General features: G+C 38.1%; 1 protein-coding gene across 1 annotated transcript; it reads left to right on the top strand.

Annotated features, from left to right (window-relative positions):
* The first annotated feature begins 13,445 nt into the window (after window positions 1-13,445).
* Window positions 13,446-17,557, top strand: lpar6a (lysophosphatidic acid receptor 6a). Its single transcript, XM_033976993.2, has one exon. It carries the CDS (start codon window positions 14,233-14,235, stop codon window positions 15,331-15,333), a length of 1,101 nt encoding a protein of 366 aa, XP_033832884.1. The 5' UTR covers window positions 13,446-14,232; the 3' UTR covers window positions 15,334-17,557.
* Window positions 17,558-22,785: the final 5,228 nt, after the last annotated feature.

Genomic DNA, 22,785 nt, shown 5'->3' with positions numbered 1-22,785 from the left:
TGGCTTGTGGAATGTTGTGATGTCATCTTAAACTCGAAATTGAAAGGCATTTGCCATCTCGAAAAAAAGCTTTTTTTCCCCATTTTGGATGTTTTTATTTTACTGAAACAAAAAATCTACAAACATGACTCTTATTTGGCCTGGAGGAGGGTCTGCACCTGTTTGGCTTCATAGAAATGGCATTCCTTTGGCTATAATATTCCACACTATAGCTTAAAACTTGTGTATCTCCATGGAGAATGTTCTAAAGTTTGGTTTTAACTTTCTATTTCCATGGAATCATGCAGATGAACTTAAAGTTACAGTGTTGCTTTAACGTTAGCATGGTGCACCTTTTTTAAGTGGCCTCTACTGATTGTGCTGTGGAGCTGTCAAAGCGATTGTAACTAAACCAGCTTTGTAGTAGCAGTCCCAAATACAAAGCTGCTATACTGATAAGTGAATGTGTTTAACAGTTTGACAGTAGAGTCGGAAGTGCTTACAGCTGCTAACCGTTATTGGCACACTGCCATCAACTGACATGGTGAGAGAGATGAGTAGGTTACCCGATATATAATGAATCATTTGTTCAAAGCAATAATTTCATTCTGTAGTAGTTAAAGTGGTAGTTAAATTATTAGTACACTACACATAGGTAAAGTGTTTAAAGCACTAGATAATACAGTACTACTTCAGTAAGAGTAACTCGGGATGTAACGTCTTATTTATCATTTGAAGTTTATGTAATTTGAAGGATAAAACATGAAATATTGCACAAAATCTGGTAGACACACAAAAGGATAGACACAAAAAAGCAAGAAACACAAATGTTCAAATAATTTCATATTCTCAACATAAAGCTTTTGTCACATGTCGACTTACTCATAGTGGGAAGAGGAACCATGAAATACTGTTACTTCAATGCTAATTTTTCTCAAGTAGGTGTAAAAATGTGTTGCAAGGAAAGTACTAGTAAATGTAAGTAAGTAAACGTAAGTGAGTACTACCCATCTCTCATTATGTGACTTTCCTGTTGCCTATCGCTGTAATTTTGGATTCAGGAAGCACACACCTTCAGACCAAAAGGTTACAGGATCAATTGTTTGCTTGTGAGCCAAATCACAATCTCATCACCATCAAAATCAAAATCAATGTAGAAAGAAAAAATAAACATGTTTTTTTTATTTTATTGTTGATACAGGGATTTGAAAACAATGGCATCCTGCTAAATTGTTTAGTCTGATCTAAAACAAGAAATTCTTGTGTTTCTGTTTGAGTAGACAGGAAGTTGTCAGAATAAGAAAATTACAATTGTATCACCTGTTTATGACCTGCGTGATCTATAGTTATTTAATCTCCGGGTCTGTGTGCTTGTCTATTGTCACTGTAAAGCCACAGCCTTTAGCAGACTAGTGCCACCTCTTTATCCTTTAGTCCTTAAACAAACAAGTATGCAAATATATGTGAAATCCTTTGAGTTGCAGTAGTTGAGGCATGCAGTACCACTAGTTGTACCTGCTGACCTCTCACCCATTTCACTGCCCAGGGAAATGAACATTTAAAGTGTTGCATGCAAGAACCTAGGCTATTAGTTTAATGTATTCATGAATAGATAGATAGATAAAAAACTTTATTAATCTCCAAGGGAGAAATTCAGGTGTCCGGCAGCAAACACACACTTGCACAAACACACACAATAATAACAGTAACACACAATAATAACAGTAAAAAAAAACTAAACCATAATTTTTGTAAGCTGGTTTAGTTAATTATTACATTGTTTACATTTTTTGAACAAGACAAAACAAAACATTTTCTTCATTAATTGCAATCAAAAAAGGATTGGGCTGAAGCTGTGTGCTTATGTGAGTCCATCCTGACCAACACATAACTCCACAATAGAGTAACATAACAAAATACATTTACTTTAATCAGTATCTTAGATACAATGCCTTGACTCATATAAACCTACAGCAATCTATATGTATATCAATGAATTCACATTTTAAAGGTTTTTTTTAATTTAGACAGTTTTAATTAACTTGAGCTCATCACTGAGATTATTCCAAGTCTTATTCCTAAAACAGACACACATCTTTGCCTAACATTAGTTCTTATTTTACTAGATTCAAACCCAAGCAAACCTCTTAAGTTATAGCGACTACTTCTTAATTTAAAGAAGGACTGAATGCCCATAGGAATATCCTTCTTCACAATACAAAACAGAATTGTCTAAATTTTACATTGACAGGCGGATCGGTGCAGCGTCTGCAGCGATGCGGTCGCTGTATCGGTCTGTTGTGGTAAACAAGGAGCTGAGACCCAAGGCAAAACTCTCGATTTACCGGACAATCTACGTTCCTACCCTCACCTATGGTCATGAGCTTTGGGTAATGACCGAAAGGACAAGGTCGCGGATACAAGCGGCTGAAATGGGTTTCCTCCGTAGGGTGGCCGGGCGCACCCTTAGGGATAGGGTGAGGAGCTCGGTCACATGGGAGGAGCTCGGAGTAGGGCCGCTGCTCCTACACGTCGAGAGGAACCAGTTGAGGTGGCTCAGGCATCTGCTCAGGATGCCTCCTGGACGCCTCCCTAGGAAAGTGTTCTGAGCATGTCCCACCGGGAGTAGGCCCTGGGGAAGACCCAGGACACGCTGGAGGGACTATGTCTCTCGGCTGGCCTGGGAACGCCTTCGGGTCCCACCGGAGGAGCTGGAGGACCTGTCTGGGGTGAGGGAAGTCTGGGAGTCCCTTAGACTGCTGCCCCCGCGACCAGGCCCCGGATAAGCGGAAGAAAATGGATGGATGTCTGTAAATTTTTATATATTCGATTTTATAAATAGTTAATTAGTAGGATCACAGAATCCACTTTATTAATTATTTTTATTGCCCTTTTGTGTAGTTTAATTATAGGATCTACGTAGGTTTGGAGGTATTTCCCCAAATTTCCGAGCAATTATATAGATAGGGAAGCATAAGTGCTGAACATAATATATGCAGGCATTTCTTATTCAATACAGATTTGGTTTTATAAAGTATACCAACAGTTTTTGATATTTTACTCCTGTACTGTATATGAGGTTCCCAACATATCTGATAAGCTATGATCACTCCCAAGAACCTTGTCTCATAAACCTGTTCAATTCCATTCCAACAATTTTATATTAGAGTTTGCCTTACTGGATCCAAAAATCATGAATTTTGTCTTCTTCTCGTTCTGTAATAACTTATTTACTTTTTTTTTTTTTTTTTAATTGTATGAACTTAACATTAACTTGTGAAATTAACAGATAAAGAATGAATAATTTTGGCCTCAGAACAGAACCTTGGTAGAGGTGGATAAACAACAGAGCAAAGCCGTTGTGGTGTACTGTACCAAGTGATGGGAACATCAGGAAAAAGGACCATGGGAAACAGCATACCAGGGGCTCAGAGAAGAGCTGGAGAAGGTTCAGAAGGTATCAGTGGAGCCAATGGTCATCGCAGCACTCAGGACAATAACCCCCAAACTGGAGGAGTAGCTACAGCAAATGGCAGGAAAAACATCAGACATCTCAGTACAGAAAAGCGCAGTACGAGAAACAGCAAAGATGCTGCATGGAACTTTAAGCTCCCAGGGTCTACAATCATACTGTAGGCTTAGATATAAAACTATAAGGGACCCAACGATGAGCCTTGAGGTACCCCCGGTGAACTTAAAACATCTAGGTGAGCCAGTGTGTTTTGTGAATGTGCGTTAAAAATAAGCTTATTGCCAAATTAGAAAGAGGAAATTACATAGTAATCATTTCCCATTTTCTTACACAAATTGTACATGGAGCGTATTGCTTTTAATACAATAACAAAAACAAAAGAGTTACTTAAATGAAATTCAAAAAACCACACAAATTTAATGCAGAATTTTGTTGTCATAGTAAAGTATTACACTATTTTTTAAAAAACTCCTTCACACATTGAGCAGGTCAGTACAGTGTGTATTACATGGTTAGTGGCAGTAGGACAGGGGTGTCAAACACATTTTCACCGGGGGCCACATTAGCAAAATAGCTGCCTTCAAAGGGCCAGATGTAAAATAAATCTAACTACTTTTTTAACTTGTTAATTAACTGTTTCTGTATTTATTACTTGTTCAAGTTACAAATATTGCATATACATTAGCCTAGATGTAAAAATGTGGCTGTGTAACTCTCCTGATAAAATGACATTTTAAGACCATCATACCTTTAGTTTACCCTGTCGAGGGCCACATGAAATGATGTGGAGGGCTGCATTTGGCCACCGGGCCTTGAGTTTGACATATGTGTAGTAGGAGGACGTGTATATTGTCAGGTGGGTGGTTGGGAGGGATTGTTTAACAAAGCAGTTGGAGCAGTGTTGATAAGGCTGTCTGGGGGAGTCCTCTGACAGCGCAGATGCATTTTTGTGATTTTCAAAGGTCACAGCCATTTTTTATGCCCTTATACCATACAACTATAACAGACAGCACATAGGAGTTAATGCATTTGTCTTGCTAGTTGTTCAGGCAGCACAATATGCAGCACTAGCATCTATTTTGGAAATCCCAAGATAAATGTATGTATAATAATGGATAATGGGAGCTTTGTTTGTCATCTTAACATAGGGAGGTCATTTTTTACAATGTGGGTCACAGATTCTATTGAAAGGTCACTTTGGTGAGTGTTATATACTGAACACAATGAGTTAGATGTACTGCATTTTCTGGACTATTAGTCACGCCAGCCAAACAATGCATATTAATAAAGAAAAAAAAAACATATAAGTCACACTGGACTATAAGTCACATTTTTGGGGGAAATTTAGGTTACAAAATCCGTGACCAAGAATAGACATTTTATCTTTAAAGGTAAGTTATAATAATAACAATTTAAAAAATAGCGAACAACAGGCTGAATAGCAGCACAGCATGCTAATGTAACACATTTATGTTTATTCAGCTGCATGAAACATAGACAATGAACTGAATATGTGTCTGGTATATTAATGTAAGATATTAACAGTTAATCAGATAAATAAAGCATAAAAAACAAGTTAACAAGTTTACTTGATCTCACTCCAAATCACCAAATCCATTGAATTGTTCATCCTCTGTGTCACTTCTGAAAAACTCCACCAACTCCGGAGGTAGATGAAGCGTCTCTTCCTCTTCTGCGTAGTTGTCATCAGACTCAGCCGAATACAATTTTCTTTTAGGGGGCATTTTTGTTCAGTCTTTCTCAGGTGTCTTTTAAATTACCATAATGTTGAAATTTGGTACAGGAGTAGTAGATACAGGTACACAAGCCTAGAGTGTCCTTGTGCGATTATCAGTGTGACAATAACAAAGATGTGAAATTATATATTTTAATCATTTCACATATAAGCCGCATCTGAGTATAAGTTGTACCCCCAGCCAAACAATGAAAAGTGCAACTTATAGTCTAGAAAATACAATAGGTATTTATGATCATGTTTGCAACATAACCATAACTGCGTAACCAGTTAATTATTAATTAACAATGTTTTATGACATTTTATAAAATGTGACCTTACATTAATATACTTATTCAATCGCCATTTGTTGATCTAAAGGAAATCAATTGAGTTTTAAAGCAACACAGTGTAACTTTTTGGTGGTGGAGTGTTGAAAGTGATGAAATGGAAAGTTCAAACTATACTTCAAAAACAATTCAAGATAGAGATAGATATGTTTTATGGCATACAGTGGAGCATTGTCTCCAAATCAATATAATGTCCATGGTCACAAGCAGGTGGAGACCTGCCTCCAGACCATGTGTGAGTCAGGTTTGTGGAGATGCAAGCCTTCTCATAGTAAGGATGTTTAAAAGGTTATACAGTGTGGCTTTAATATAATCTACTTAACATATACGTTGAGTTAACATAAATTAATAAAATACATAAAGGTGACCTCATGCAAATGTAGTGAACTTTTTGTGCAGAAATAAATATTTGAATCATGAACTATACATAGTTAGATGCCAATTCAAAAGGTTGTCAAACATCTCTCCACACTGTATCCAAAATGTTGAGCGGCAGAGTGGTTAACATGAGGATCTCTTTGTCCTAAATTAGGTATATGACAGAATGAATACACTCATTCCCGGGAAAACAGTGAGTTATTGAGCAAATTCTCCGAAATTACTCAACCACACAAACCAGCGTGTGCATGATTTCATTCACAAACATTTTATAGATTATCTCTCTATTTTTTGGAGTCAGTCTTTATAATGTGGTTATTGGCAAGCTATTACTACATTATTGCCTCACCATAGTTATTACATTATTGCCTGTTTTTACATCACTGGGTTATTATATTTAAGCTTAGCCAAAAAATATTACATGATTATACAGCCATTATTATGTTATCAGTTGCTACATGGTCAAGCTAGTCCCTAAAAAGTGTGTAGTCACACAATAAATGGACTAAAATATAAGTGTTGATTGCAATCTGCAATCTGTTTTGAAAAATATGTATATTCTTATCAGATCAGCCACTTGCTGCTTAAAGAAAAACACACAGACCTAGCATTGTCGGTAAAAATAAAATCATCAAAGCAATGAGTGCAGACAGAGCTTTCAGTTTAATACAAGAAATTCTAGGCTGGTTCTGCGTGGCAAACCAGCCTAAGCTTCATTAACTTTAGGTGGGCTGTCTCACTCCACTGGTCAAGTATTTTGCTACTGTTTATGACTCAAGAGTTTTTAACAATAGACAAGTCCATCAAACATGACCGCATTGTTTGGAAAGCAGTCATGCACAACTGTTTGTTCCTCATAGAATGGAAGACTTCTGTTATTCGACATCATTTTATATTCATTGATCTCAGAAACCTCTGTCCAACTTGGAACAGTCCATTCAAAATAAAATCTATCACTTCTTTAAATAGGAGTCTGAGTCCCTGTTTTTTGCTTTTTTTTGGGGTGGGGGGGGATTTTTTACGTGTAAGCTGCCATATTTGGTTTGACATGAACGCAGCATACTTCCCTCTGATTGGTTAATCCGCTTGTCAATCACGCTCTCTGAAATTGGACAGACAGGATACAGCAAGCCCACTTATGGTAAGAACGCCTGCTTTTCAAGTTTTCTTTTCTACCTAACAATAAACAACTGTAGTCGAATTAAGACAAGAAATATTTTAAATCAAAATAAACCAAAGAGCCTAGACAATCTTTAATTTAACTAAACTTCCTGTGTCAAAAAGTCAATTCAAATTTTACAGCTATCACAATACAAAACATAGTAAACAAACATCACATCTTTATCTCACATCACTACTATCTCCCATTATCAGTAGCTGTTTGCCCCTCTTGGAAGCCTTCAGACTTGGCCTTGGGGTGCCAGACGGTTTCCTGGCATTGTGAGAAATCTAACAGCCCAGGGATTGGGAGCACATGTTTTTGTTTAGTGGCCACATACTTGCATGAGAAGCGCTTGTTTTTATGTGCTGAAAGAAGCTGTTTTGTGGGCATGAGACAATGGGACATTGGTGGAATATTTTCTTGAACATTTCAGTGCTGTTATCGGTGGTGTTTATGTAGCGCTGGGCTGACAAAACCTGTACAATAAACCCTCTTTGATTCTCTGGAGGCTTTTCCTCTGTTTGCCCATTGTCAGTTCCTATCTGAGGACTTAATGAACTTTTCTGTGTCGGCTTTCTAAAAATAACTAAAACATTTACTACTTACTACTAAAATAAATGTGGGGTGATAGAACAGGCAGGCACATCCAAACAAGGGTTAAGGCAGCTGCACTACATCAGAACGCTGCTACTCAGATCCTGATCAGAACCAGGAAGTACGAGCACATAAGTCCTGTGCTCAGGTCTCTGCACTGGCTCCTGTGGCTCAAAGAATAGACTTTAAAGCAGCTCTGCTTGTAAACAAGTCTCTCCATGGCCTAGCACCAAAGTACATCTCCCACATGTTAGTGCCATATGAACCATCTCACACTCTGAGGACTTCAGGGACCGGCCTCCTGCTGGTGCCCAGAGTCAGGACTAAACATGGAGAGCATTTTAGTTTTTTGCAGCTAAAACAATCTTTCTGAAGATGTGAGACAGGCCTCTACTTTGACAATGTTTAAATCCAGGCTCAAAAAAGGTCTGTTTATCTGTGTATATGACTGAAAGGATTTTATTTTTATTTTACTTTTCTCTTCTCTTTTAATGTTAATTTTATGATGATTATTTATGTTTTGATTTGCTGTCTTGTGGTTTTAATGTCTCTATTTCTTACTCTGTAAAGTATTTTGAATTACTTTGTGTACAAATAAACTTGACTTGCCTTGCCACACCTCAGAGGCTTCAGAAATATTTGGTTTAATTATTGTAAGTAGATTCATACATGAAACTCAAATTTGGTGACACATTTTGTTATTGCTATGTACAAAGGAGCAAAATAGCTAAAATATGCAATCATGTTTCTCTAGAATTTGGGATTTTGGTGAATATGTTTTTTCTGTTATAATAGCTGTTGTCACACTCAAACAAAATTATCCTATTGCAAAATAGATCAACAGAGTAATCAGTATACATTGTGCTCATCTGTTATTGGTTATTAATATTATTCATTTTAGACCTAACACACATAATACAGTTACAGTATTAGTCTTAAAAAAAAAGCAGTATTACAAGAATTTACAGTGAAGGAAAATTTGAGAACTGAAAAGTCCAGTGGAGGTGTATGTTCTTTAAAATTCTGTAAAATGTACGTTTTTGTTTGTTTTGTTTAATGACAGAAAAATATAATGACATAAGTAACCAAGATTAGCATTAGATTTGCCTCATTTGAGAGACACATGCTACAAATAAGCGGCTGTGACTGGTCCGTGCTAAGTAAGGACTGTGGTTTGAAGCTCTTATGGTCCAGTTCCAGCCCTAACAAACACTGTCGCTGCATCAAGGAGGCAATGTGGCAAACCTGCTCACTGAACTATTAACTGGGACGAGGGGGCATTTTTACTCTCACACACCTGGGATACTGTTCAGAGGAAGCCGGGCTGCAGATGTTGCTGTCGTCCTGCCTCCACAGTTAGGAAGACAGCGCCAAAACCTGGTTAAATCAGCTGACCGGTAAATCAGAGCAACATCACATGACCACTCTGAGGAAAACCGCTAGTGAGCAGCCAGACTGTCAGGTATGAGAACAAACTAAACCATGCTTTTTTTTTTTTTTTTTTCAGTCACTGGTACCGCTGGTAAATAGGCTGAAAAACACAAACACAATGCGCGCTAAGAGAGCTTCATTCATCACTATTTCATGCCTCTTAAACTCAAACACAGTAAGAAATCAGGTGGCGCCTTTTTGAAAGACATATTGTGAACCGTCCCCACATTTACTGTTAGTGAACCCCCCCCTCCACGGCTAACATAACACTTACTTAAATCTGTACATGATCGGCAGTGCTCTCAACTTTATGTGTGTTAAATCGCCATGTAAGTTGAACACAAGCGTTTATTTACAGATTCTGACAAATTACCATCAGCTGAACACATTATCGTTTAATCTTTGTTGCGCTACCAATCAGATAATAGTGGGTTTACTGATACAAACTTCAAACCAGCGTTAATTTTTCAAGAATGGAACTGTATGTACTCATTTTAAATTCCATAAACATGTCTCCAGATATGAGGTAAACGTGGAAATCAAAAATAGTTTTTACAGAAAGCAACTATAATGTTCATTTATTATTGATTACAGAAATGCTGGACATGATGGCCAAGTTGTTTGTCTTATAATTTGATGTTTAGGTTCCCATGGATCCAAACAGAAAGCAGAAAGAGCCTCACATGAGTTATTTAGGTTGCCAGTTTCTATGCTGAAGTCCTAAAAGTAGTTTCAGATCTGAATATTCACTACCTAAAAGCCAGCATCTGGAGTCAATCATTAATCAGTGCCTCTGTTGCTCCAGTATATACCATCCATATACTCAGAATGAGAGAAACGACCATTTATCTGCATTTGAAGGCGCTGGCAGCCCAGGTTTAGTTGTGAATGTAGTTCTTTTTTAAACGGTAAGAGTGCAGGCTACATGTAGTTGCTTTCATTTAGTTTTACCCTTAGTAAATGTCATGCCAATTTAGTCGACTAAATCCAAAGGCCTAATAGTTTAAGTCAACCTGAAAATAAATCTTCTATTCATCTATGACACACTGTATGAGATCGTTTGATGTGACTTGTTAGAGAAATTCCATATGTGTGCTGTACTGAGCGCACTCAGCTCAGTTATCTTGACTTACTTCATCAGAGGTATAATACTCCCTACAATAGAAGTATAGCCAGACTGGACTGCACTAGACTGGAATGGACAGCACTATCACAGTGTGTTGAGGGTTCATGTCTCCAGGTGCTTGGTCCTGTACTGATATAAATAAACCTCTCCTGCATTAGAACTCCAGCCTGATGCCTTTTCTCTTCAACTCTTGGGCTACTACAATTTTATTCTACAACAGGACTTGTACACACGTGTTTATGGACGTTCAGTTTGTTTACGGTCTGGTTTGGGGTTGTGAGATTGTTACGTGGAAGTTTTAGATACATTTGACAACAGTATTTGACAACGTTAAAGAAAATATCACATTTTAATTATCGTTTCAGTCAAGGAAAATGCACTAAGTAGTCAGCAAAAACATATTTTCATCAACACCGCCTCAAACATTTATGAACTGAGAAAGGCACTGCGGTTATTCCACTTCCTCTTTGACACAGCAACGACCAAAAAACACTTGTGTTCTTCCTCATGCAACTGACCAGGACCCCTTTCAACTTGTCCAAAAGTGATTATTTATAAACCTTGCATTCCTCCGTGCTAAGCTACTTCACTTTGCCACAAAGAGCTCAATGTTTAGAGAGAGTTAATGCTTAGGACCAGTTTGAATGCAATAGTGGATGTAGAGAATGAGGAGGAAAGCTGTGGGCCAGGCCAGACAAAAAGAGCAGGAAAAAGGTTGAATAGAGAATGCATTTTTGTCCCTTTTTGGTGGTCCTTACAGAATAAAAGTCTACAGTAAGGATTGGGCCCACACATGGAGATAGTTCATTTCTATGGGCCAGTCAGCACAAGAAGTTAACTTGTCCCTTGTTCTAAAGCAATATTTGAAGTAGTGGCAATGCAAAGTGAAGTAAGTAAATGTAGTAATTGTTAGTTTTTAGATTTTAGAATGTGATGATGTCATAATCTCAGTTGGAGGCAAAATACAGTTTTCCCTTTTCTAATGATTACAATGTACATAGCCATGAAATATGCAAAAGGCAAATGCACAAATGTTGAACCTACAGACTGTATAGAGAAGTGGACTCAGTGTGACATCACTCTTAGCATTCATCTCCAGTCAAATGAAGCCCATCGAGGCTAGCAGTCAAAGCGAATTTGGAGCCGAGTTATACATTCAGAATTTTGACCACGAGTATCATAGCAACCAAAGAGCCAGTCCGAAGCAAGGATGTTGAAGGTAACGCCCCTTCCAACCAGCACTTAGCAATGCTGTTTAATGAAACCTGTTGCTGACGCTAGCAGGAGTGAGCTTGGGAAAAAAGGCGCTGATTTGTCTGTTATTAATTGATTTGCGGACAAAATAGCGAAATAAAAACAGTAGGATCATGTAGAGTGAGTTAATATGAACATTGACGAGGCTCCCTGCAGTAATTACAGAGGGAGGGATGACCATTTTTCAATGTAAAGTGATTTGGAGCCAGAGTCGATGAATGGACCCAGAAGCGTGCCCATAATCGCTTCCTATTTGGAATGCAGCGGTTAATGAGTTCGCTATGTCCATTTTTATCTATAGTGTATGGTTGAACCTGATCATTTCTATTACTGACTAGCCACTCCCATTTGTATTAAATAATATTGGTTTCTGTGACTCTGCACACCTGACTGGGCGACAGGTGCATTGGAGGTGAGGCACTTGGCTGAAAGGTTTAAAGAAAACTCCCACACAGTCTTACTCTTGGATGACTTTTATTAGTACAACATTTCAGCCCCTTTGACTTTCCTCGGGTATTAAATAATACTGGTCCATAGGATGTTGTGATGTCCTTTGAAACGCAGAACAATACATGCATAGTTAAAATGATTGTAGTAGTAGTAGTAGTAATTGGTTTTGTGGTAGTAAGTATAGCAATGGTAGAACTTTCTTCAAATAAAAAGCTTGAAATATATGTAATATTAGAAGCAGGAGTAGATGTAGTTGTAACGAAGTAGTGAAAATTTGCACTAAAGATTAATACTCAGGCATTACAGTTACAGCAGCAGGAGCAGTAGTAGTAGTAGGTATTGCATGAGTTCACTTTCACTAGAAGTACTTCAGTTTTTGACGTCAGTTTTCAACTGGTGATTGAGTAATATGCTTCACTTACAGTAATAATAGTAGTATTTTTGCCTCTGGTGGTTTTGAAAAGATTGTTTGCACTTCCACTTTGTCTTGACACGATCCTAATCTCTGAACCCTGCACACATGACTTTGAACAGGACTGTTTTGTGGTCATTTCAAATTGATTCTCTTTCTTTCTTAAAAGTCAACATGGCTTTGAGTGTGCGTCAGTTTCTTCCTCTTGCATAGGAGGCTGTTGTTCTTAGTTTGTTAGCAGTTTGGGACATGTTTTGTCAACATGTAAAATGAAAAGGGTCCTACTTGAACCTTGAGCGACGCCACAGGTTATCACAATGCTATGAGATAAGAAGAAACAATCAGATGGGTGGTTTTATATAAGCCTAGCAGTCTTTGAAATGCTAATTACAAAAGTGGTGCCCTATACAGAGAAACAAGTTCTGCAGTCTGCATATAGGCTGACACCTCCTAACTTGAAAAGAATGAACTAACAATGAAGTGCAGTGTCATAGAGTAGCACTTCATTCATAAAATGTAAATAATTTGGAAAACTTCTGTTGTGCATATTTATATGTATAAACTATAATTTACAGGTAACTCAATCTGTAAACAGTTGTATATTTTATTTTATTACTGCTTTGGGGGATTTGTGATTTACACAATTCCAAAAGTTAATGTCATTGCAGTGATTTGTTGTCATTCTGACAATTTAGGGAAAGTCCTTTTAGATTGCATACATAAGGTAAACTCGAAATGAATTAAAAATATTACAAATATATTAATGGTAAATATTATAAGGAGTAGGATATTTTAAAACTCCTGAAATGTAGAGGTTTGTTTTAAATTATCAAATAAATTCAATGTCTGTTTTTTCAAAAATATACATAAACATTCATGTTTGTAACTTGAGTTTCCTTTCACCTGTTGCCTTAACGTAAAGTACTGAAATGAAATGCTTCACTTCACACAGTTGTTTGGCCCAAGCCCCCTCTTTTTTTAACAGTAAGCCCAAAAGACAAAGGAGAGGGAGGGGTTAGTTTGGGGGGTAGGACAAGTGGGCGGGGCTACTACAGCTGCTGCTCTCCATTCTGCTCCAAGTACAAAAACTGTGTGTCTGTGAAGCCGGCACAAAGGAGAAGTAGGAACTCTGAGTGCTGTGCTGTGCAAGTGCCCTGAGGCTGTCAGGAAGGAGCAAAGCAGACAAGACCCCAAAAACAAGTGGCTACTGACTGACTTAAGCAGAGTGTGTGGAGGAGAGAGGACAAGAGAAAGCAAGGAGAGAGGAGGGGGCAGGAAACCGAGTCTGTGGACAACATTAGAGACATTCACATTGTCATACACGCGGCAGGACGCAACACAGCAGACTGACTGAGTGGAGCTCTCTTTGTGCAATACTTTGTGGTTCTGTTTGTGGATTTACAGATGGATCTTGAACCAAAGCACATTTAAGGACCTTCAAGATCTTCACCAGAATTGGGATATACCAGAATTATATTGAGAACATTTTGGAATATTTGAAGGAATTCAGTGACTGGTCTCAATGAGTGAGTAAAGATCTAAAAAAAAAAAAAGTGTAATTTGTTGGGAGAAACCTCAAACTGGTTTTACAGAGAAAAAGACAAGGGGGAGGGGAGGACGATCGAGCTGGGTACCCTCTCCACAGGGAGGGGGGGAGGGGGGGGGGGGTTCTTTTCAAACATGAAGTAACCCCCAGATTACAAGGCAAGAGAGAGGAGGTGCGCCTTCCAACCATGTGCGACGGGCCGCTCCAAACATGTCAACTAGACTCTTGCTAACAACTGTCAAGAAAAGGACTTTGTTTATGACTGTCTGACCATCCTGTACTGGTCATTGTTCCAGGAGTTGACTTTTTTGTGTTTATTTAATTACATAACGAACTGCCCAGGATGTACAACACAACTTTCCTGGACACAACGACAGTCCATCCAGTCACGGACAGCATCAATTCTTCATTTTGGAATAATTCATCTTGCCCCAAAAATGACGCATTCAAGTACCCGTTGTACAGCACGATTTTCAGTATCGTATTTGTGGTGGGGCTTATTACAAATGTGGTTGCAATATATATCTTTACATGCACCCTCAAGCTGCGCAATGAAACCACAACTTACATGATGAACTTGGTAGTGTCCGATCTTTTGTTTGTCTTCACGCTACCTCTACGGGTGTTCTATTTCATCAACCAACACTGGCCGTTCGGAAGCATGCTTTGCAAAGTCTCCGTATCCCTATTTTATACCAATATGTACGGAAGCATCCTATTCCTCACTTGCATCAGCGTCGATAGATTCCTGGCTATTGTGCACCCATTACGTTCAAGGACTTTGCGGACAAAACGCAATGCCAAAATTGTATGCGCGGCAGTTTGGGTGCTAGTGCTAGCCGGGAGTCTTCCTACGGGATTCTTGCTGGACACTACGTCAACATCAACTCAGAACAAGATTAACTGTTTCGAGAACTTTTCATCCAAGCAGTGGAAATCCCATCTCTCCAAGGTGGTAATTTTCATCGAAACGGTGGGCTTTATAATTCCACTACTTCTCAATGTTTTCTGTTCCATCATGGTTCTGCAAACATTACGCAGACCGCAAACCGTAAGCCGCGGCATGAAACTCAACAAAACCAAAATTCTGCGCATGATAATTGTGCACCTGTCAATCTTCTGCTTTTGCTTCATACCTTACAACCTGAATTTGATCTTCTACTCCCTAGTCCGTACCAAAACGTTAAAGGGTTGTTTTGTGGAGTCAGTAGTACGGACTATCTACCCTATAGCTCTTTGTATAGCTGTATCCAACTGCTGCTTTGACCCAATTGTGTATTATTTCACCTCTGAAACTATTCAGAACTCCATAAAAAGAAAAAATACAGTCACACGCTCAGACGTCAAGTTCACCGAAGCCCTGCAGTCAGAAACCAGCTCCAACCTGCAGTGCAGCCTGAGGAATCTCAAAGCCAAAGTCTTCCACAATGAATCTTCAGTATGACAAGTAGCCCAAGGAGATCATTGCGACAGGTTTTTGGGTCCATGTCTTCACTGTCAGACAACCACCCCTCCGTAAGCTGCTTTCCAGGAGTTTTGCAGATTTTGGCATCACCATTGTCACATGCCTTGTTTTGTTATGGCAGAGTAAAAATACCATTATGTCACTGTTGTAATATTAACCGGTTTTGGTTGGTATCCCCAGTTGAACTCACATTACAGTAGTATATATGAAATACAGTGGATTGTTTCAAAGTGTAGTATTTCAAAATGATTCCTGAAGTTTTGCATTGTATTTGTGCTAAACAGTGCAATTTAAGCAGTCACATTTTTATAAATTCAGTAGTATTATTATCTGTAGTGCTGCACAAGCATTATCATTCAATACATTTAAGATATAAGCTTAACAATATTGTACATTTAGAATAGTTTTGGGGGATAATCCTGCCTTAGGGTTATCATATCAGTGCCATAAAACTATCTTAAATTATTCTTAAATTTTCTTTTTTTGTTTGTTTGCATTTTTTTTCTCAATTATATATAAATTTGTTACAAGCATTACAATTTGTAGCAGCACTTTCGAACAAGGCCCCCGCTGTGCAACATCACATGGCACATTCACATAAGCCTTCTGGAAAACACAATGGAACAATCTGCTGTATTTGCTTGCCTTTTGAAATTAGTAGGGTGTCCCTTTGTCAGGAACACTATTATTGAGTAAATGCAAGCTAAATGATGGTGCTTTACCGTTTAACTCCGCACTGCATTTTTGTGGTCCTTGGAAATTTACGTGTTTCCTATCTGGAGGTTGTTTGTTCCACTTTTTATGACCATGTGCTCCCAACTTGAAATGTTAACACTGTTGAACTTTAAATGAATCAATATTTAGTCATGATTTTCAGTTAAAAGCTTATGTCAATTTGATACAGTCTATTAAAACCTGAAATGGGGAAAAATATTACAGCACAGCACTGGCTTTGAACATAGCCTGATTTCTGGTCAGTAGTGGTCAATTGTTATTCCAGACCATAGACTGTATAAAGAAGTGGACTAAGGGAGTGTGACGTTGCCCATAGCGTTCGCCTTTAGCCAAATGAAGCTCATCGAGGCTAGCAGTTATAGGGACGAATTTGGAGTCATGTTGGATATTAGGAATTCCAAAGCGAGTGTGACAGCAACCAAAGAGCCAATCTGAAGCGAATCTTAACAACGCTGTCAATCAAACCTCTTGCCAATGTTAGCGGGAGCAACCTCAGTGAAAGAAGGCACCTGATTTGTCTGTTATTAATGTTCATATCTTGAGTTACGGACACAATAGTGAAATCAAAATACAGGGATCATGTAGAGCGGGTTAATACGAACAGTTTAAGATCAAAATGACGAGGCTCACTGCAACGGTTACAGGCGAGACGGGTGACAGTTTTCTAATGTAAAGTGAATTGGAGCCAGAATCAGTGGAGCCAAATAGGAGGTTAGCTATGTCCCTTTATATATACAGTCTATGGCCCAAACAGTCTAAGTAAATTTTAGGCAAAAAAAAACAACGTTTTTTTCAAAAAAACAGATGCATGCATCCCAACAACAAAACAACTATATGTATGTAGTGGAGACAAATTCTGCACATGATAAGTATTACAATGTACTATTAAAATGTTGGAGGTATTTTTGCAACTGGTGATACCAAGTCTGATAGGAAAACTTAGCATGACGCCACCACATTTCAAGTTCATTTAAGGCTTTGCTGAAATGACACAAACAGGGTAATCTAATTCTCTGCCTCCGTAAGCACCTGTCAGTATTATTGTATTAGCCTGTTCTCAGGACAAATGTTGCAAACTGCCATTGGCGCCATCTGCTCTGATTCATTCACATTGGCGTATTCCTAATGACTACTTAATGACTATTTTCCCTTTCCTGTGGTTTATTATACAATTGTGTTAGTCGCAATTAGTGGGCCATCGACCTGGAAGGGAATGTAATACCACTGAACCCAAGGACGGCTACACGCTTGTCTGTTCATTGTTGTGGTGCTAACGTCAGACTAGAATCTATTTAATAATATAAGTTTTGTTGATTTTGTACAGTGTTGTTGTAGTTGTACATAAGTAAGAGGTGTCTGTTATGGTGGCATTTCTTTGTGGATCTTTGTGGTCAATATTGGTCATTTAATGCACTGACACTGAACTTCAGATACTGCACTCGAGCCACGATAATGAATAAACGTGTATTAAATTAACTTGTGGGTCTGTCATTGAATTTTATGTTTGCATAATTAGAGAGAAGTGTATGCAGTATTATTTATATTTTTTATACCTATGGCTCAGTCCTTATTGGTAACATATTCACATTTTGAACGTTTAAAAAGCTGTTGTTTAGATAGCATTTGAAAAAGAACTGCTGACCCGTGCTTGAAACTAATTTGATCTTTGACCCTGGTCTCTCTCAGTGTAGATAATTCCAAAAACAAACCAAATTTTCATGTCTTTTGTCAGTTAAACGCATGTAAATGTAGATACGCATGGAACTTCAAACATGAGAATTTCAACTTCATTGTATAGAATTTTGGTGTAATTTTTCAATCAGTTCAATAATTTGAAAACGTTTAAAAATAAGTGAAATAGATATGAACTGATATAAAGCAGCCTGGAAAATGGCATGTATTCATCTCCACTGTCTTTAGGGCCCCAATTTGAGCACACACACACACACACACACACACACACACACACACACACACACACACATATATATATATATATATATATATATATATATATATATATATATATATATATATATATATATACATATATATATATATATATACATATATATACATATATATATATATATATATACATATATATATATATATGTTATTTTTCTATGATACCTGTGAATCACTGTTTTACATTTCAAAGTCCTCACACCTCTGGTTGAAGTTGATTTCCTGTCCTTTCATGGCACTTCGCCCTAAATGTCACCACAACAAAATGCTGCACTGCAGGGCCACACTGACAGCCTCGCCTACAGAAAGCTGCAGATCACTCTAGCAGTTACTCAAACAAGAATGGAACAAATACAACTTTGCATGCAAATGAGAAGAGAAAACAATTATAAAATGTTTAAAAGCTCTTAAAAGTTGATACTGCGTGATATGTCCTCTTTGCAATGCACTTCTCATTTCCATATGCCTTTACGTGAGTAACATGTGACGTCCGTGCAAAGAGGAGCTGAATATGTGGAACCAACCTCTCCTGACTTCCACGGGGAGTGCCAGCTTCCTGTGTGGCAATGTGCCTTTGCAATTCAACAGAACAAGTTAAGAAACAGCAAACTGCACATGTCGGTTGCGTGTTAAATGGGCTATTTAAAAGCAGCTCTAATTCACATTTGTCACCCCATAATCACTTTCTCTTGTCCAGTAGTAAATGCACGTCAGCCAGAATGTAAAAACAGGGTGAGGGCTGCATGTTTGGTTTCTAAGCTAGACAGGAATTTCAATTTATCATGTCCACCTCCTCCTCCACATGGGTGGGTTTAGTGGAGGCCAGTACAGCCAGTGAGTAGCTCCTATTAGATCAAAATGCTTTGATTAACAGTTGACTGAAAATGCTGTACTGTAAGATATATAGTACATATATAGCTTGATGTAGGTCTGATATTTTTTTTATTATTTCTTAGTCAGTTAGTGAAAATTATAATTGAATTTTATTATCAGTATGTGGATAACTTTCTCCAGCTAAACTCAGACAAGACTGAAGTTATAGTCTTCTCACAAAACCAAAGGAAATGTGTCAGCAGCCCTGTATCTCTCTTCACAACATTCAAATCAGGCTAAAAATCTAGAGGTAATAATGGACTCAAACTTTAACAGCCACATCAAATCAATAACATCGGCACCTTTTTATCATCTAAAAAAATCAAAGGTATACTGTCTAAACCAGACTTGGAGAGACTTATCCATGCATTTGTCTCCAGTAGGTTAGACTGTAGCGGCCTGCTCACTGGCCTCTCCAAACGAGCCTTAAGACAGCTGCAGTACATCCAAAATGCTGCTTGGGTCCTGTCTAGAACCAGGAAGTACGAGCACATAAGTCCTGTGCTCAGGTCTCTGCACTGGCTTCCTGTGGCTCAGAAAATAGACTTTAAAGCAGCTCTGTTTGGGTACATGTTTCTCTATGGCCTAGCACCAAGGTACATCTCTGACATGTTAATGTCATATGAACCATCTCACACTCTGAAGTCCTTAGAGTCCTGACTGCTGGTGCCCAGAGTCAGGACTAAACATGGGGGATCAGCATTTGAGTTTTATTCAATTCAATTCAATTCAGTTTATTGTAGTCATTGTCACAAAAAGAACAACGAAATTGTGTTTGGAGCATCCCATAAAGTGCAATCCATAATAAAAATAAAAATAAATACCCTTAAACCCCAGTGTAACATTGACCCAGTGTGGCTTCAGTACAACATGAGACAGTACAACATGAGTCTTGTAGCAGCATGATGGTGTCAATAAGGTGCATAGAAACAAACTGACATACAGACAGGGACTTGAGAATAATGACAAAATGCAACAATGCAACCAGTTCAGTGTTATTGAGAGTTGAATGTGGTTTTTGTCCGCGAGAGGGGGGCAGAGAGGGGCAGAGAGGGGCCGAGAGGGGAGAGGGGCAGAGTTCAGGAGCCTCACAGCCTGTGGATACAGACTGTTGGCCAGTCTGGATGTTCTGGCCCGTATGGACCTGTACCTTCTCCCTGAGGGCAGCAGATGAAAAAGATGGTGCGCAGGGTGATGTTGATCCCGCAGGATGTTGTGCACTCTTCTCAGACAGCGAGTGGAGTAGATGGTGCTGATTTCTGGAAGGGTGGTTCCGATGATTCTGCCGGCTGCTTTCACCACCTGCTGGAGTGCCTGCTGGTCAGCCTTAGTGCAGCTGGAGAACCACACTAAAAATCCATATGTCAGAACACTACTGATGGCACAGTTATAAAAGTTCAACATCAGAGGTCTGGGAACATGCAGTTAAAACCTGGAACAGTCTTCCTGAAGATGTGAGACAGGCCTCTACTTTGACAATGTTTAAATCCAGGCTCAAAATAGCTCTGTTTAGCTGTGTAAAAATTTAATTAATATCTTAATTAAATTAATCTTAATTTACTTTTCTTTAGACATCAGACACAATTTGTGAAATATATCTTTAAATCATTAATGTAAGTTATAAATAAAAGAGGTCCCTGAGGACCCCACATATTAACTTACCTCTATTTGAACTTTGGTTATTTATTTTAGAGCAGCATTGCAACATCATTGCAACTATTTCATGCTAAATCTTAGGTATTGCTTGAAATTTGTTTTTTGTTGTTGTTATTGTTGTTTTTTATTTCATGAGTGGTAGTAAGCTAGTTCTATAGCCATGGCTCCCCTGGAGTAGACTGATGACTCTGGCCCTTCAACTAACTACAACCAGTAACTCACAAATGACATTTAAGGAAAGTGGTTTGGCACCACAACGATAGGTACAGGTTGGAGCAGTTTGAGCCAATCTCTCAGCCACTGTCATCTCAAATTAGCACCAGATATGTGACAGATTTAAAGTCAATGAATTATTTGATCCCTAAAATGAAGTTAGCATTTGATTAAATAAATGTTATATATATTTGCACTTAGCTCAGTCGCTCCAAAATATGAATTTAATGGCTGGGTAGATGTAGCTAGCATGCTCTCTCCTCTGGTATCTCCCTTATTCACATGTGTATACCACACTGTGGTTTTACTAAGACTGCACCTTTGCCCTTTAACTGTGTGGAGCATGTGAGCGCGTCAAGGACAAGACTGTTATGAAAACAAACAGTGAAGCAGGCTGTATTTCACAAGTTTCAACTACAGAAGGCTACAGCACTCTCCATACTTATGAACCACACTTTGGGAATCTGGCATTTCATATTTTATAGTTTATTGGTAATGTAGTCCTGTCCATAAAAGATTGCAAAAGAATTATTACATTAGAATTATGTGGCTCTGGTATGAGATAAACTATAGCGGTGTCAAAACAAGTATTTTTCACTGGTTCAAAGAGGTGCAGGAGACATTTTTTCAAGATGCATATTGTGCAACGTTTCTGGTTTGCTGGTTTCCATAAAGATCTTATTAATTTACCAGGAATGTTCCATGGTATTGATACTTTGCAGATGATGTCATAAACATTCCTTGTGTGATGATAACTGTGGCTTTATTCTGTTACTTAAGCTCAGTTTAAAGTCTAATTCAACACAATCTGATCAGAAAGAATTCATCTGAAACTTCAGCAGATGAGTTGTTTCGTACTGTTAAACAAGTCCCTCTTAAATAACATTGCAGTCACAAGCGAGCTACCATTAGCCAACAGTTTTTCAGTTAGTTACTCTCACTTTTTTGTTGAAAATCAAACACCTAAACATGACTATGGATGCTCATATTGATCACAGGCTGCAGAAAATGTTTTGTTTAAGTCCATTTTGTATAGTGCATTGTGTCACTATTGTGATTACTGAACATAGCACCATAGAAACACATGCAGAACACTCCCAGCATTATGTCTCTGGAAAGTATCAGTGGTATTGAAAATATCTATTTTGCACTTCAATTATAGGTATTTTTATTGCACAAACATACCTTGAAAAATACATTCTGACTCAACAGGTTTGCCTCTCCACAGATCTAACTTGTAACTTGGCCTAGTGGTGCCACCTGCTTGTCTCCATATGCGTAATGCCATACTGTGGAAAATTTCAAGCAAAGCAATAACAACTCCATGGAAACAAGCAGATTGTGTGGTGGACCCTTTACCATAACATTCTATGGAAAGGCAAGTTTTAGTTATTTTAGTCAGTTGAGAATAGAAACAATAACATAAGATAATGCATAGGTAGCATATTGGAAAACATTTGACAACAATCAGCCTCAGCCAATAGAGTTAAAGACCTGTGTGTTGTCCTGAGTCAGCGTCTGCTTGTACATGTGTATTGAGGCTGATAGTCCCACCACCATATGTTCCTCTGTTGTTGTTAACTGGGTCAAAGGTCACAGAAACCAGCCGGAAGTGAAAACACCGCCAATCATGCCAATGGATCTGATATTATTTGTCAGTGTCATTTAGTTACAAATCAATATAAAGTCAGTCACAAATTTCTGTAGTGAAAATTATAAATACTTGTAGCATATTTTAACTAAAATAGCACAATTTGAAAATGTAATGTCTTGGATGTTATTTACTATATGCAAATAGTGATACAATTTTCAGTATCAATTGTATACAACTTTCATCTACTTTTACCCAAATAGTGCAACTAAACCTCCTAGCAAAAAAATAAATAAATAAATTGGAAAAACAACAACCAAGCAATAGTAACTTAAATAGTAACTTTCTACAAGTACTACCAACTGCTGACTACAATTAAATATTATGATTATATA

Source organism: Periophthalmus magnuspinnatus, chromosome 13 (genome assembly GCF_009829125.3).
Source record: "Periophthalmus magnuspinnatus isolate fPerMag1 chromosome 13, fPerMag1.2.pri, whole genome shotgun sequence".
NCBI classification, from domain to species: domain Eukaryota; kingdom Metazoa; phylum Chordata; class Actinopteri; order Gobiiformes; family Gobiidae; genus Periophthalmus; species Periophthalmus magnuspinnatus.
The sequence above is the reverse complement of the archived record's forward strand: the minus strand, read 5'-3'. Positions and strand labels throughout refer to the sequence as shown.

Bases quoted from the DNA above. Each gene is read 5' to 3' on its own strand.
- lpar6a (XM_033976993.2), top strand. From the start codon at position 14,233: ATGTACAACACAACTTTCCTGGACACAACGACAGTCCATCCAGTCACG.